The sequence below is a fragment of the Antedon bifida genome, chromosome 2 (assembly GCF_963402885.1).
Source record: "Antedon bifida chromosome 2, ecAntBifi1.1, whole genome shotgun sequence".
NCBI classification, from domain to species: domain Eukaryota; kingdom Metazoa; phylum Echinodermata; class Crinoidea; order Comatulida; family Antedonidae; genus Antedon; species Antedon bifida.
Window position 1 is genome coordinate 27,628,604 of NC_136227.1, and position 14,262 is coordinate 27,642,865.

At 33.2% G+C, this 14,262-nt stretch overlaps 1 protein-coding gene across 1 annotated transcript; it reads left to right on the forward strand.

Annotated features, from left to right (window-relative positions):
- The first annotated feature begins 4,778 nt into the window (after positions 1 to 4,778).
- LOC144836118 (protein brambleberry-like) lies at positions 4,779 to 14,062 on the forward strand. Its single transcript, XM_078691313.1, has 10 exons — positions 4,779 to 5,112; positions 5,989 to 6,117; positions 6,501 to 6,686; positions 7,344 to 7,566; positions 8,261 to 8,377; positions 9,043 to 9,222; positions 10,108 to 10,314; positions 11,053 to 11,179; positions 12,321 to 12,677; positions 13,211 to 14,062. Exons 1-10 carry the CDS (start codon positions 4,849 to 4,851, stop codon positions 13,320 to 13,322), a joined length of 1,902 nt encoding a protein of 633 aa, XP_078547439.1. The 5' UTR covers positions 4,779 to 4,848; the 3' UTR covers positions 13,323 to 14,062.
- Positions 14,063 to 14,262: the final 200 nt, after the last annotated feature.

Here is a 14,262-nt window from a genome sequence, read left to right on the forward strand (position 1 = left end):
TAGCAATGTAGATAACATAGTTATTGAGTCATGGAATTCAATGAATCATTTCGACATTTCCATGCTTGTTTTAGGTATCTTTTACAAAAACTATCCAAAATATTTTCACACTCTTCATCAATTAAATTATCTGAGTATCCCAAAATATATTTAAGTTTGTCATTTTCATGAGAAGTATAAAAAGTATCAAACATATCTTTGCTGCCATTTCTATACATATCCACATATAAATTAAATAATTCCTGATTACGTATATTATTTAAAGCTGGACAATTAAGGATGAAATGATGGATGTCTTCGTCCGAATTTGTACCGCATAATTTACATTTTTTATTATTATCAATATTCCAATTTGCAGTTCTATCATTCAAAGGTAGAGTATTTGAACGAGCTTTAAATTTTAATGCAGCACCTTCAAAATTAGTTTTATCAATTAAGTAGTTTTCAAGTCCAGGTTTTGATTTTAATGTTTCCTAGATGTGGAGACTTGATTTATTTTGTAATTCAATTCTCCATTCATCTATCATTATAGAGTTAAGTTTTCTTAAGATTTCAGAAATTGGAAAGTAGACTTCTTTATAATTTGAGAGAGTGGTGAAAATATTTTTTGATTCACAATTACACTTCAAGAGAATATCGTTTATACAAGATAGAAACTTATACCTTAAGTCTTTAAATTCACAATTAAGTTGTAGTATTTCAATAAACATAATTTTTGGCCATCGATAGTTTTCCATCTTTATAATTCTATGGAAGTATTTCATACGAAGAGCGTTATGAATCTCGTTAATTGTAGACCAACCAAGCTCTCCATATAAGGCGGCACAAGGTGTATTTCGAGGTTCTTTTAAGATATAACGCGAGACTGGAGACGCTCTAGTTTATCTACATCTGTTCTACTTAAAGAGCACCATACTGAACAACCATAGTTGATAGATGGGAGAACTATCGATCTCCACAGAGTATCCCCATAATATACTCTGTTAAAGTTATCAAAGCTACTGATAATTGATTTAACGTACGCTATTAATCTTTGACCTTTTTTTATAACATTCTCAATTTGTATATGGTCATTTAATTTACGAGAAATATGTACACCGAGATATTTATATGATTCAGTTTCAGATATAAAGCCATTACCTAATTTCCATTGTCTTACTTTATCAACACGTTTACCAGTTATCAGTATATTTGACTTTTCAAAATTAAAGCATAATTTCCATTCCTTAGCAAAATTTCCTGCAAGGTCTAACATTCTTTTCATTTCCAGTTCATTGTTAGCTAATAATACAATATCATCAGCCCAAAAAAGGCTACCCATCCATGTATCATTTACTCTAATACCTATATCCTTGGATCTTAACATTTTGGTAAACTCATTTATGTAGATGCTAAATAGAACAGGTGATAAAACGCACCCTTGTTTTACTCCTTGATCAATATCAAAAATATCTGTATCAATTATACCAGAGGAGACTTTACCTTTAACATTAGCATAAAGCTTATCAATCATACTCCATACCTTTCCTCTTATTCCTGTATTCCAAATTGATTTCATTAAGCCGTCTCTCCATACACTATCAAATGCTTTTCGGAAGTCCAAGAAGGTCATGTATGTATGCTTACCCTGTTGTAAGCGACACTGAGTTGCTATACTCTTTAAAACAAAGATATGATCTTCGCATCTATACGAAGGTCAAAAGCCTCCCTGGACTTCCGAAAGAATAGCATTGTCTTCAAGATAGAGAGAGATATTTTTGGCAACTATCCTATTAAAAATGTTGGATATACAAGAGGTTAACGATATCCCTCGATAATTATTGAGATCATTGCGATCCCCTTTTTTGTAAATAGGAACAATTACACTAATATTCCACTCGCTTGGTATTTGTTCTAGTTTTAAAATTTGTAAAAATAGGTCTAATATAGATCTGATTAATTTGTCGCCACCATTCTTAATTAATTCATTTGTTATATTATCTAAACCTGGTGACTTATTATTCTTTGCCATTAGGATAGCCTCTTTTACAATATCATAATCTATCTTAACATCATACAAACAATTTTCGTCAACATCTTTATCATATGTACAATTTGTTTTTGTTTGATTTCTAATATTATTAACAAAACGACTTGTAAGGTAAGTACCGCAATCATTAAGATTCATATTTTCCCAGTAATCTTTTACAACCTCATTCATTTTCCCTTTTTCGACAATGTTTTCACCAGAGTCTCTTGATTTAATACATTGAATATTTTTACTGTTATTTGTATTGCCTTTTAGCACTTTCCAAAAGTCTTTACAAGATTTACCACCTTTGTTTGCAATTTCAATAGATTTGCTAACACATTTGTCTGTGATTTTCTGAGCAACAAGTTCCCACAGTGTAACGCCATTATCATAATTCATAGTATTATTTGTGTTATTATTATCAGTATAGTTCCTATTAGTAATCATGTTTTGTGTTTAATCATTTGGATTGATTATGTCTACGTAACGTTTTAAATTTAATTATCTTCTCCAAACAACCGTAAATGTATGCCCTAAGGTCCCTGAAGTGATTAGGTTTTGACGACGACTTTTGAACCTAATTCTCAGCTATATATATAAATGTACGTAAGGACAAAATTCGGTAAATCGCGCCTTGCTTCTATAATTTTTACTCGATGGTATATAAAGTTGGTTCGTACATTCAGTACTGATTTTAACCACCTGATGTAACCCTGTTTAATTAAATTGAGTTAGATACTTAGTTATTGACAATTATGAAAACGAATTTAGGTTCAACGATTTGCCCCAAATGGGGGGTTTTCCGATCGTGGTATACACTGTAATGGATGTCCATCTTGAAAAATACCCGCACAAAATAATACGAGGAGGCTTCGTATTTTCCTATCTCTTCCTACGATAATTGTTTTTAATAGGTGAAAACCGGTTGAACAGCTCGAGTACAGCATCATAATGTTGAAGACAGGCCGATATTTCTTTAAAAAATACTATTTTGATAGATTTAATATACGTTTATACAAATGTATTCATTTGCGATGAATAGAACATTCTATTTTATTTGGTTTAACCATGGAGGTAAATTTATGGACCCTTAGAGAATAAACTTAAAACACTATACAATACTGTAAATACGTATTAACCACTTTTGGTCGCCATTTGAATCGCAAATTTCTTACTGTGAGTGTTGGTACTGTTATATATAATATAAAAATATACAAATAAACTTTATTACTGTGAGTGTGGGTAGGCACTACTCTTAGATTATAAACACATAATATATAAATAAACTATATTACTGACAGTTGCTTTTCAACGTTTTGTATTAATTAGTAATTACAAAAAATATAAACGTCGTAGTGGTCTATCGTTACATTTTCTATTTCAATCGACTATTTTAACAAAGTATTAAATCGCAAATGTTTTACTGTATTTAGTAGTATATTATTGTTAGGCCTATAAAACATGAAACAAATATTTCGTTATACTGAGTGGATAAAGAATATATTTAAAAATTGTTCCTCTTTTTCTATCTATCCTCTTCCCATCCCTCAACCAATATATATAATTATAGCCTATATATGCTTATACATGACAGTTGATGTGTAATTATGTGCAATTTGTAACTCTTATAGCAAACATACTAAAGGACGATATGTCTGGTATAGTGAACAACAAAGTGGCTGAAAACCTATAAAGGATAATCAAATAAGCTTCCGAACGTGCCTTTACAGGTTGCAGCACATCATTGTTTGCTTGTTATGGGAATGGAATGGAATTTGTAAATCAGTATTATGGTCAAAATGAATCGGGTCGTTTGGAAGCCCCTATCCCATTTGTCAGTTACTACATATATGTATGTAAATAAAGAGCCAGATATAGTCGTTGCCGTAAACATGCATGTGTGGTTGTGATGCGATTGATTGCTGAATACCCAGCTGGCTAATATGCATTTGTCATTATATATGTAATAGAAGAAATACCCACCCCAGAGCGGACGTACCTCTCCCTATTCTACACCAGTAGGTGACCTTCCAAGTACAAATTCCGGTCATGTTAATAATAATATCCCATGGTCACTTCCAACCCACAACCCCTCCGGTGATGTTTTTAAAATGTAGTTTTAAACATTCCAGTGGCCTTAAATTCCGGTTATTTTGATACCCTGAACTTTCAAGTTATAATCTCCCCAGGACAATTCTGGTAATTTTGACACATCACTACCCACCCATCAGCCCCAGCAGGCTATCCTCATGAAAATTAGTTATTTATTTATATTTTATTTAAATTATTAATACTGATAATAATTAACAGGTCTTTTGACCTTATGACCTTGAAAATGACCTTTAAACTTGTTAGTTGAAAAATTTATAAACTGTAAAATATGTCAATAATGATCTAATAATGGTTTTTAATTTGTTTCAATTGGCTTATAAGTTGTTGAAAACACCTTTAAATCCTTATTTTATCATAAATGACCTTTGACCTGAAAATGTTATTTAAAGCAAAACATAATAATACTTGGCCTATAATTGAATATAAAACCATTTATTTTGTCATTCACACGTAAAGTTTTTAACTTTAATCAAACGTCAAAATAACCTGTTAAAAGTCTGATTATTAGTTTTCATTTTTCATGTGATAATACTACACTCTTGTAAGTCCGATCCTATCAAAAATATTCTTCTTTTGGTCCTCTTAAAATCTTGGTGGCGCTCTCGTAAAATTGTCTGCGAAATTTAAAATCTTCTCATTACAGCCAGCAGCTAGTTTGCATGCTAGGCTAGCTATCGTATCTGCTTATAAAGTGTCATATAAACATAATTATCAGAAGCTTAATTATGAAGAATAAGAGATTAAGTATATTTATACTTACATGTATACTTTCACAGGGTTATGCTGGTATTCTTAGTTGGATTTGGAGTAAATCTAATCCTAGGCCTGATGAATCTTCACAACGTGACCACCACCAGCTGGGAGGTGAGGTTTCACTCAACCTGATGAATAAACGTGTACCATTTGAACTTAAAACGGTCGAAGAGAAGTTTTTAGCAAGCGGAACAGCATTGATTCAATTATCTGAACTAGATAGTTGTCAGCATAAGGTTTGGTTTTTTGGCAATAACTTTCTATATCTTTATCATTTACTATCTATAGGCTTAATATAATTAAGTTATTCTTTTAAGATATTAACTTTAAATATTATCATCATCTAGCCTAGTAGGCCCTATATTGTTTGTTATAATTAGTCACTGACTGGTTGGAGGTACACACCTAATTGGTGACAGTGGCTTAGGCTGCTTTTGTGCTTTCCTGGCAGCTAGTGACTATGATTTTATATTTTCTTCTTGCGTCATGTTTGTTTAATTTGTTGATTTGTATTATATTTTGTAAAATGTATCTTTTGCCTGAATAAATAATAATAATAATAAAGATACTTGCTTGGAATTCAATAAATATAGGCCCCGAGCCAGCCGGGCGAGCTAGTTAGGGCCTATCTAGGCCCTGCCCTCTACTAGGATTCCCCTCTCTAATCTAGGTAGGCCTAGTACTAGAAGTCTACTCTATTATATTATATTTGTCCCAATATAATAGACTTACTAATTCTCCTAGCTAGGCCTCGCCTACTTAGATTAGAAGTTAAATCATTAAATAATAGGCCACGTCATATGAATGCAAGTCAAAAATGTAATTTAGTACTAACTGTACCGTGAGTATTTCAACTTTCAACTTTATTTCCATCAACATGATCAAGACAATAACAGCTAATACATTTACATAAAATTTACATAAAAATTACATTAAATAATAAATTTACATTTCAGTATCAGTAGAGAACCACCACAGTGTTAAAGAATATATTTCCTCTTTTGTTCACAGTAAAAGTGTTCCCTTATATATATGCCTAGAGGGATCATTTAAATAAATAGTGGTGTCCCATATGAGGTGTTCTACTGTTAGTATATTTTTATTTATTACAGGTAATTGCAGATTTGAATACTCTTTGTGAACATATTACAGAGGAACAACTTGCAAAGTTGGGTGTTGCTCTACTTAACTGCCAATCAAAAGCAGAGGGACGGCCCACATATGTTTGTACAGAGGAAATGGTAAATTTCATTTATTTTAAATATTGTACAAGAAGCTACTGTATTAACAGGTGTTAATTTAGGCCTAATACATTTTGTGATGTTGTCTTCCCAATTTTACAATGAAATTACAGTCACCTGTTTGCGGACAACCTTTGTTCTGGAAGAAGTTATGCACTTGAAAATTGTATGACCCAAAAAAAAAAAATTGTATGACCCACTATATGACTTGCCTTTAGGTGGGTGACTATGACGCAATCATTGTGACCATGTTGTTTATTATATGGTGGGTGGTAAAGTGACAGACATTGACACACCATTGTTCGTTGATGTGACGGATCACCTAGGTTTTTTTTTTGACCTACATACAATGCAGTATGAACATGCTTTTTTTGTTTTGATAGACTGTTTCAGAGTGCACAGGACCGATGGACCCAAATACCTGGAATGCTTACCACATCGTCAGCAACCGAGCGCGCTCCGTTTGCTACTCCGTAAGGCAACAGCAGTTTCAGAGTAAAACCGAACAGACCGTAAACACATTAGCATCAAGTGCCGAGAACCAGTTGTACATTATGAAGTTTTTACAGGTATGAATGTACTGTACTTTTCAAACCTCAATTGACATTATATTTGGTTTTGTTATTAAATTAAAATAGAGATCTAAATGAATGATCAGCCAGACTAGATTATAAGAAATCAAGCAGTGCAGGGCCTTGAATTTAGATTGTACTGTGTATATTTTAAGGCTTTAAATGACATGAAACAATAAATAATTTACTATAATTTACCCACTAGCCATTTTTGCTGTCTAAAGCCTTTTTTCACTAGGTCACACATTCATGAGCACAAATTGAACCAATCGGAGCTCAGGAAATGAGTTTTCACACACATGAGCACAAATTGAACAGCTCAGAAGGCATGCGATGAAAATAAACCCCAAACAATGAATAGGAGTACAGTATGACATTTACTCTAAACGTTTCATAGCTAAATGCATCTTTATCCCTGTTAGTGTTAAGTCTAAAAAATACCAATGTGGGAAAAAAAATAGATACAAGCATTTCTCAACTGATTTGTGTTGTAATATATCAACCAAATAATGTTCCAGTTCATATGGCCTGGAGAAAGCTGCAGATACTTGCTCATATCTACATCATCATCATGTAGGTAAAGTGTATGTTTTAATGTTATTACCTTCCTTACAGCCCCCCTTCTGTGTAATAGTTCATTACCTTTGTTTTTAGGAAGGCCAAGAGTCGCTGAATGGTATGGCAAAGGAAACCTTCGAAACAATCTCTGAGAGTCAAGGAGAACTGATGTCCCAACATGATGAACTGAAGACCTCGCAGACAGAATTGCACCAAAACATTGAACATAACATGAAGGAACTGACCAAAGAGAAGGCATTGATTGCATCCGGCCACAAGGAACTTGCTGAGATGACTCAGGCAATTCGTCAACAATTAGGTATTATCATAGAAAATACAATTAAAATTTGATGATTTTTATCATTAAATTTAATTAGACCAACTCTACAACATCAAAAGCCTTGAACTGGTGTGGTAGGCCAAGTGGTCATCAACAATTCTTTGTTCTAATTTCAGTAGTCAATAAACGTCATTAAAGGAATGTAATTATTTGATCATGCTGCATTTTTGTCTGAAATTGGTCTAAAAAAAAGAACTTTGTAGAAATATCCCCACCCCTATTATTTAAAATGCTTGCCTTTTTTTAGAGCCTTTTTACTCAGAACAGTTTGTAATCTCTGCAGGCCTCAGCAGTACTGTATACACATCTTTCTGAAGCTCTGTCTACACTATCAAACGAGTTTGAAAAAGTGTGATGTTCCCAAATATGGTAGTGATATGCCCAAATATGGTAGTGATATGACATCATGTCTATTATTATGGGCACATCACCATTTTTTGTCACATAAAGTTTGATAGGATATACAGAGCTTAATGAGTTTTTTAACATTGCACTGCGAAAAACTAGTGTGTGAATGCATATTAACTATGTTGATCCATATCAGTTTGTTAACATTTTCTTACATTTGTGTTGTACCATGTGAATCAGGTTTAGTATACAGCTACTTTTTGTAAATGGTATTTGTGTATCAAGCCTAATGTAGATACTGTTTCTTCATTTTGTATTTGTTCAGACATTGCTACCAAACAGTTATTTTCACAAGGGGATGATCACCGACAAAATCACCAACAACTGCTCAAAGATCTTCTAAATATTCAGAATAAAGCAAAGCTTGTTTGGAATAGATTAGGTAAGTAGAAAGTTCAAGGAAGAGTGACCAAGTGAGTATCTTCCCAGCTAGTTGTGTTTTCGTTGCTGAACTGTAAACCTTAAAGATGCATTGTCCCCAAAAAATGAAAAAATGAAGATTAATAAAATCAGACTTTAAATAGGCCATTTTGCAGTTTTAATAAAGTTATTCACTTCTGTAACAAAAAAAAAAACAAAAAAAATTATTATTTCACTTTCATAAAAAGACAAAAGAAACAGTTAATTTTAACCAAAAACCATTGTCTAACAGACACATTTTTGCTTTAGTTTTTTCAGAAAAAAATGAAAAAAATAAAGATTATTAAATCAGACTTTTTAAATAGGCCATTTTGCAGTTTTAATAAAGTTATTCACTTCTGTAACAACAAAAAAAACAAACACATTTTTTTACTTTCATAAAAAGACAAAAGAAACAGTTAATTTTAACCAAAAACCATTGTCTAACAGACAATTTTTTGCTTTAGTTTTTTCAGGTAAATAATTTTGTTTTTGGTTTTTGAATAACTATTATGTGACATTAAAATGTCCTATTCACCAAAAATGGGACATTATCATCTAAAGATGTATTATTTTTTTAAAACTTTTTTTGCAAAAAAAATTAATATAATAATACTTTTTTCCACACTTTTTTTCTTCTTCGGTCAGATGAGAATATGCAGCATGTTACCATGTATCAAGATGAGACGTCTCAGTACTACCAGGATGCAATGGACAACATGAAGAAGATGAATGATACAGTTATCCATCTCGTCAATCGAGTCAATGATATGCAGAACGGCATTGATAAACAACTCACATGGCTATTCGACCTCCTGAAAAGTACTGGTATGGAACGCACTATAGAAAATGTTATACCACATAGATCAATCAATCAATCAATCAATCAAAGTAACATTTATTTCTCTTATAGTTTCATAGTAAATAAAAATTAACAGAAAATATGATTAAAATAAGAGGGGAAACATTCCAAAAAAGCGAAGCTTGTATAAGGCAGCCCATAAAAACTGAAAAAGAAAACAGGACAACACGGGAACCGGAAACAGGACAAAAACAGTAATGAAGACTTAAATTTTCAGGGTACCAACAATTTCTAAATATAAAAACATTTGTGAATATACCAATCCATCTTTCAACTCATGAAAAGATATTCTCCATTCCAATCATTATTTGAATATTTACCAATGATCAGGCCAGAAAAAAATATTGGGCTAGTTGAAAATAACCTTAAAAATAACCTTCCTGACATGTCAACATTGAGCAATGTATGTCATTGTGGCTGTCATGGGCATACTGTCCGAGTATAGAAATATATAATAATAATATGTTGATCTTATATAGCGCATAATGCACAAAGTATCTAAGCGCTTCACATTATTACCTCGGTCATGTTTGGGATCAAACATTTCTGGAAACATACTCCCATAATGTTACAGCCAGTAATCAGCGCAGTTGTGTTTTAACCAGCCTATACCAGGTACCCATTTGTACACCTGGGTAAAGAAAGGAGCGTCTTACCTCAGGACACAAGAAATGTGACAAGCTTTGAATTTGAACTCGCGATCTCACGACCAGTAGTCCAACATGCTGTGCCACATGCCTAAAATGGCAAAATCAGCACTGTGGTCATGTTACAAGTGTTGTCAAAACAATATAGTTTATCTCCATTTTTTCCCTGACTGATAAATGTTTCTTTCCGTCTTCTCTCGTCAGGTGCAAGCCTTGATGTTGTATCAAGCTGTGTTAAACACGCCTGTTACTTCTTATTAGCTGCCATTGCCGTCAATTTTGTGTACACACCAGTGTTCCCCCGCATCGTTCTACTGGCAATCGTTCCTTTGAACGCTATGGCTGAAATTGGACATATGCCATGTCTGGACTTTCTTTCTATCACTGTCATTCTTTGCATAACCATTATCTGTAAGTTTTTTTTGTGTTACATAACAATCAACAGAAGTATAGTAGTGAGAATAGAATTTGCTGGAGATACAGATATGAGCATGGTGCGGTTATGATAGTCTGTTGTTTTATAGTCAACCTGGCTTCCGGGATATGACAAACATAGCATATCTAAATTACTGAAAATTGTTTAAGCTAAAATATAATAATATAACAATTTATATAGCGCACATATCCACTAAAAGTGCTCAAAGCTATAGCGACTCTTACCCTTTTCACATCTGCATTTGGTTTGATCTCCCTATTTATTACACGTTTTCATACATGCATACGTAGAGCGTGAGAAATCTTGGGAGAAAGAATAGTTGCCTGTTATTTGATTACTATGATTGGTCACTTTAATACCAGGGCAATACACTTGCACGCAGTAACATCTCGGGACATCCTGGAAGAAAAAACAGGCCTGTCATCTGTGTGTTTTTCTCCCACAATTTCACAGGGATCCCTTTCCACAAACTGTCTTCACACTATGCAAACCTTATTACAACTTGTTTCAAGTTTGTGAAAAGAGTATAAGTGTCTGTTGCTAAATATTTTTCTGTACACTTCAAATTCTGTATAGGTTTTATATTACTGTATGTTACATTTGTACAGTATTGTCTGGTATAATTACTGTAATGTTATTACATATTGTTTACACATGTCAACTTCCCAGAAATGTCAATGATGTTTTTTTTTCTCATTTTGAATTTTATCTAGTGAATTGGTTTGTGATTTGGTTGTATTGGTTTAACGATCAAAATAGACAACAAGAACCAAAAGCACTGCATATGTATTATCCAGCTAAACAGTCACCAGAACATCTAGGGGCTGCATCAATAGAAAGGTATCATTATTGAGTGCTATCTTCCCAGGGTCTTCATAAATTTTTAAGTTTGATACATTGCTACTGCAATAGGAAGATTTTGATGACTGACGATCAAACTACATTGTGCGCATGTGAAGTCTATTTCATGCCTAGATAAACCAACATTGGCCTATTCTTTCCAAAATTGTATGAAACACCCCTATCAGATAATGGTACATTCCATGCCCTCAAGCATCCTAACCAGCAAGCAACCATCATTTCTTTTCGAAACATTAAAAGGAACATGTCTGGATGAAGAGCTACACATTGAGAGCTTAGGAAATATTGGGATGTGTGTCCTCGCTCTTCACCTAGACATATTTGATGGTTTCTAGGTCCAGACGACCAACGACACATCAATTGACCTGACCTAGGTTGGTCGTCGGTCCTCAGTAGTCACAAACTGAAAGCTTCCTATTAATTTCATAGGCCTAGCAGAACATTTTCTCATAATTAATATAGGGTACCCCAATACTGTATCCATAATAGAGCCAACTCAAAAAAGTAATACAGTCCATCATGAAACAATATTTCAAACTTGATTTGTTCATCTCCAGAATTAAAATTTATTTGTACAATGTAAACAAATTTACTACCAAATAAGGATTGTGTACTAATATTATTTCAATAGAATTGTATTAGATTGTTCAATCTATAAAGCTCTGTCTACACTATCAAACTTTATGCAACAAAACAATGTGATGTGCCCATATATGGACATGTCATATCATTACCATATTTGGGCATATCACTACCATATTTGGGCACATCACACTGTTTTTGTCAAACCAGTTTGATAGTGTAGACAGTCTATCTCAACATATTCAATTACATTCCTGAAGATGAAATAATATTTAGTAATTGTATCCATGAAAAATTTGTCTTCTGTTAAGTATTGCTTAAGACAGAAATTAAACCAATAAGTATGGTCACATATCATTTATAAACCATCACCAAGCATAGTTAGTATACTAACGTCCTTTAAATCCAATATGGCGGCCACCATTGGTGCAAAATGGTGAAATTGTAGAAAAGGTTATATTGATGTATAAAACCTGATATATTAGGCCAGCCCAAAGGTGTCTTGTATTGAAAGAGTTGTTGACTGTATGCGTTTCAGATTGAAGTTTGGCAGTGTTGACAGTACAACAGATTTTTATCCCAACTCGGACAACTCCAGCCTCTGTGATTCAACCTATGTTTCAAACTCAACAAGAATCCTGGCATCTTCCACTGATCACTCAAATGCAGACACCACCCTCTCACCAAACACAACCATCATGCCAATACTGGAGAGTACGCATATGGATAACATCTCAAGACTTCCTGATACAACACCAATGCCAACTGGAGAAGAGCTTGCCAATAGTTTTGGAGTCATCAATCCTGCCAGAAGGCATCTAGGGTCAGCGATGGATACAGCTACGCCTGGTACTCCAAAGCATAACCAGAAGCTAACTGAAGCTACCAAAAAAAGGTTATTAGCATTTTCATAAACAATTACAAGTGAAGGTTTTGTTGTTTTTGTTCTATTGATGACAGAGAAAGAGATTAATTATGTATTAGATTGAAGTGTTATGGATTTGAATGTATGTATACTTACATTACACTAGGCAGTGGGTGTAACGTAGGGAGAAAGGCCCCTGGTTTTGCACATTCAAGGGGCCCTCCAAGCTGGGCAGTTGTATTGGGTTACTCAAACTCTGGGGCCCCTGGATTGAGCCAGTGAGTGCTCATAGTCATAAGTGCTCATAGCCGTGTGAGTGCTCACAGAGAGCCAGAGTGGGTGTGAAAAGAAAGAAAGAGGGTTTAAATGATGCTTCAGGAATTCTGTGAAAGTCCCCAAGTTCAAATCTTGCCTTCTCTATGATTTTGTAGGCACTGTACTTGAATGGATCTTGTTTTATTATTGTTATTATTAATTATTGTTTGCAATGCTTTAATTAGATAATAATATCACTAATCTGAACATTCTTATAGATTAATTTGTTATATTTCTTTTCTCCTTAGGAACACGATGAGTCCAAATCGGCAACCTTGCACTGGAGTCACCAAGACTGGACAACCGTGTAAGCTTACTTGTCCGGTTGGAAAGTCATTTTGTTACCGACATTCTGAATAACCCCTCAGTCGCAATTGCAGGAATAATTCATGGCCGTAGCCACCTGTACGACTGGGGCTTTTGGCAATCCTATGGCCCACATAGAAATTGTTCTCTTTACTTACTTCGCAGTACTGTACTAATTGTTGTGGCTACATAATTAATAGCAATACAATTGCCTCTGTGTGTATCAATATATTGAGTTTCCTATAATAATAATAGCATATAACATATTAGTCTTCTTGTTTTTTATAATAATTGTAACTGTAAGAATTGTCCTAAAGTAATATATTATGTATTAATTTAATTATCTGGTACTGTAATTGTATATATTGTCTATTGACGGGGGTATGTATAAATAAGCCATTTAAAATAAAATATATTAAAAATGTATTAGAAAAAGGTTATACATTGGTAACTGTAGTGTGTTTGTAATTCGTTGATTGGCACTACATACTACATAAAAATAATACTATGTAGGCCTATTGTATTGTACCATATATTATTACAGTAGTTATTATATTACATGTGATTGCAATATTTGTTTAATCTAAACAATTTTTAATTTAATTTAATACTACTGTATAACGCAGGATGTAGGGGTAGGGTTAGATTATATAAAGAAGTTAGTTTTTTATTTGATTACTTTATTTATGTTATACATTGTCAATTATTCAATTAATATTTTTATATAAATTCAAGTTATGATGGTGCTTTTGTATTTTTATACAGTAATAAATCAGTGTTGTTGAATAAATTAAAAAAAATATTGGTGTAAATCATTTGTCATTAAACTCTTCACTCATCGGTCCCCTGGCTCCCATCTATTGAATTTTCTAGTATGATAATAATTCATTTCCCCCATCCGAACGATACAATATTATTATTGTTATTATTATTAAACCCCCATAAATAAAATTATTCCACCCATGCTGTTTTTGGATGATGTCCAGATTGTTTT

Excerpts from the sequence above, each read along its gene's own strand:
- LOC144836118 (XM_078691313.1), top strand. The coding sequence starts at position 4,849 with ATGAAGAATAAGAGATTAAGTATATTTATACTTACATGTATACTTTCA. Across the intron at positions 9,223-10,107 it reads CGACCTCCTGAAAAGTACTG|GTGCAAGCCTTGATGTTGTA; the intron begins GTATGGAACGCA and ends TTCTCTCGTCAG. Across the intron at positions 12,678-13,210 it reads ACTGAAGCTACCAAAAAAAG|GAACACGATGAGTCCAAATC; the intron begins GTTATTAGCATT and ends TTTTCTCCTTAG.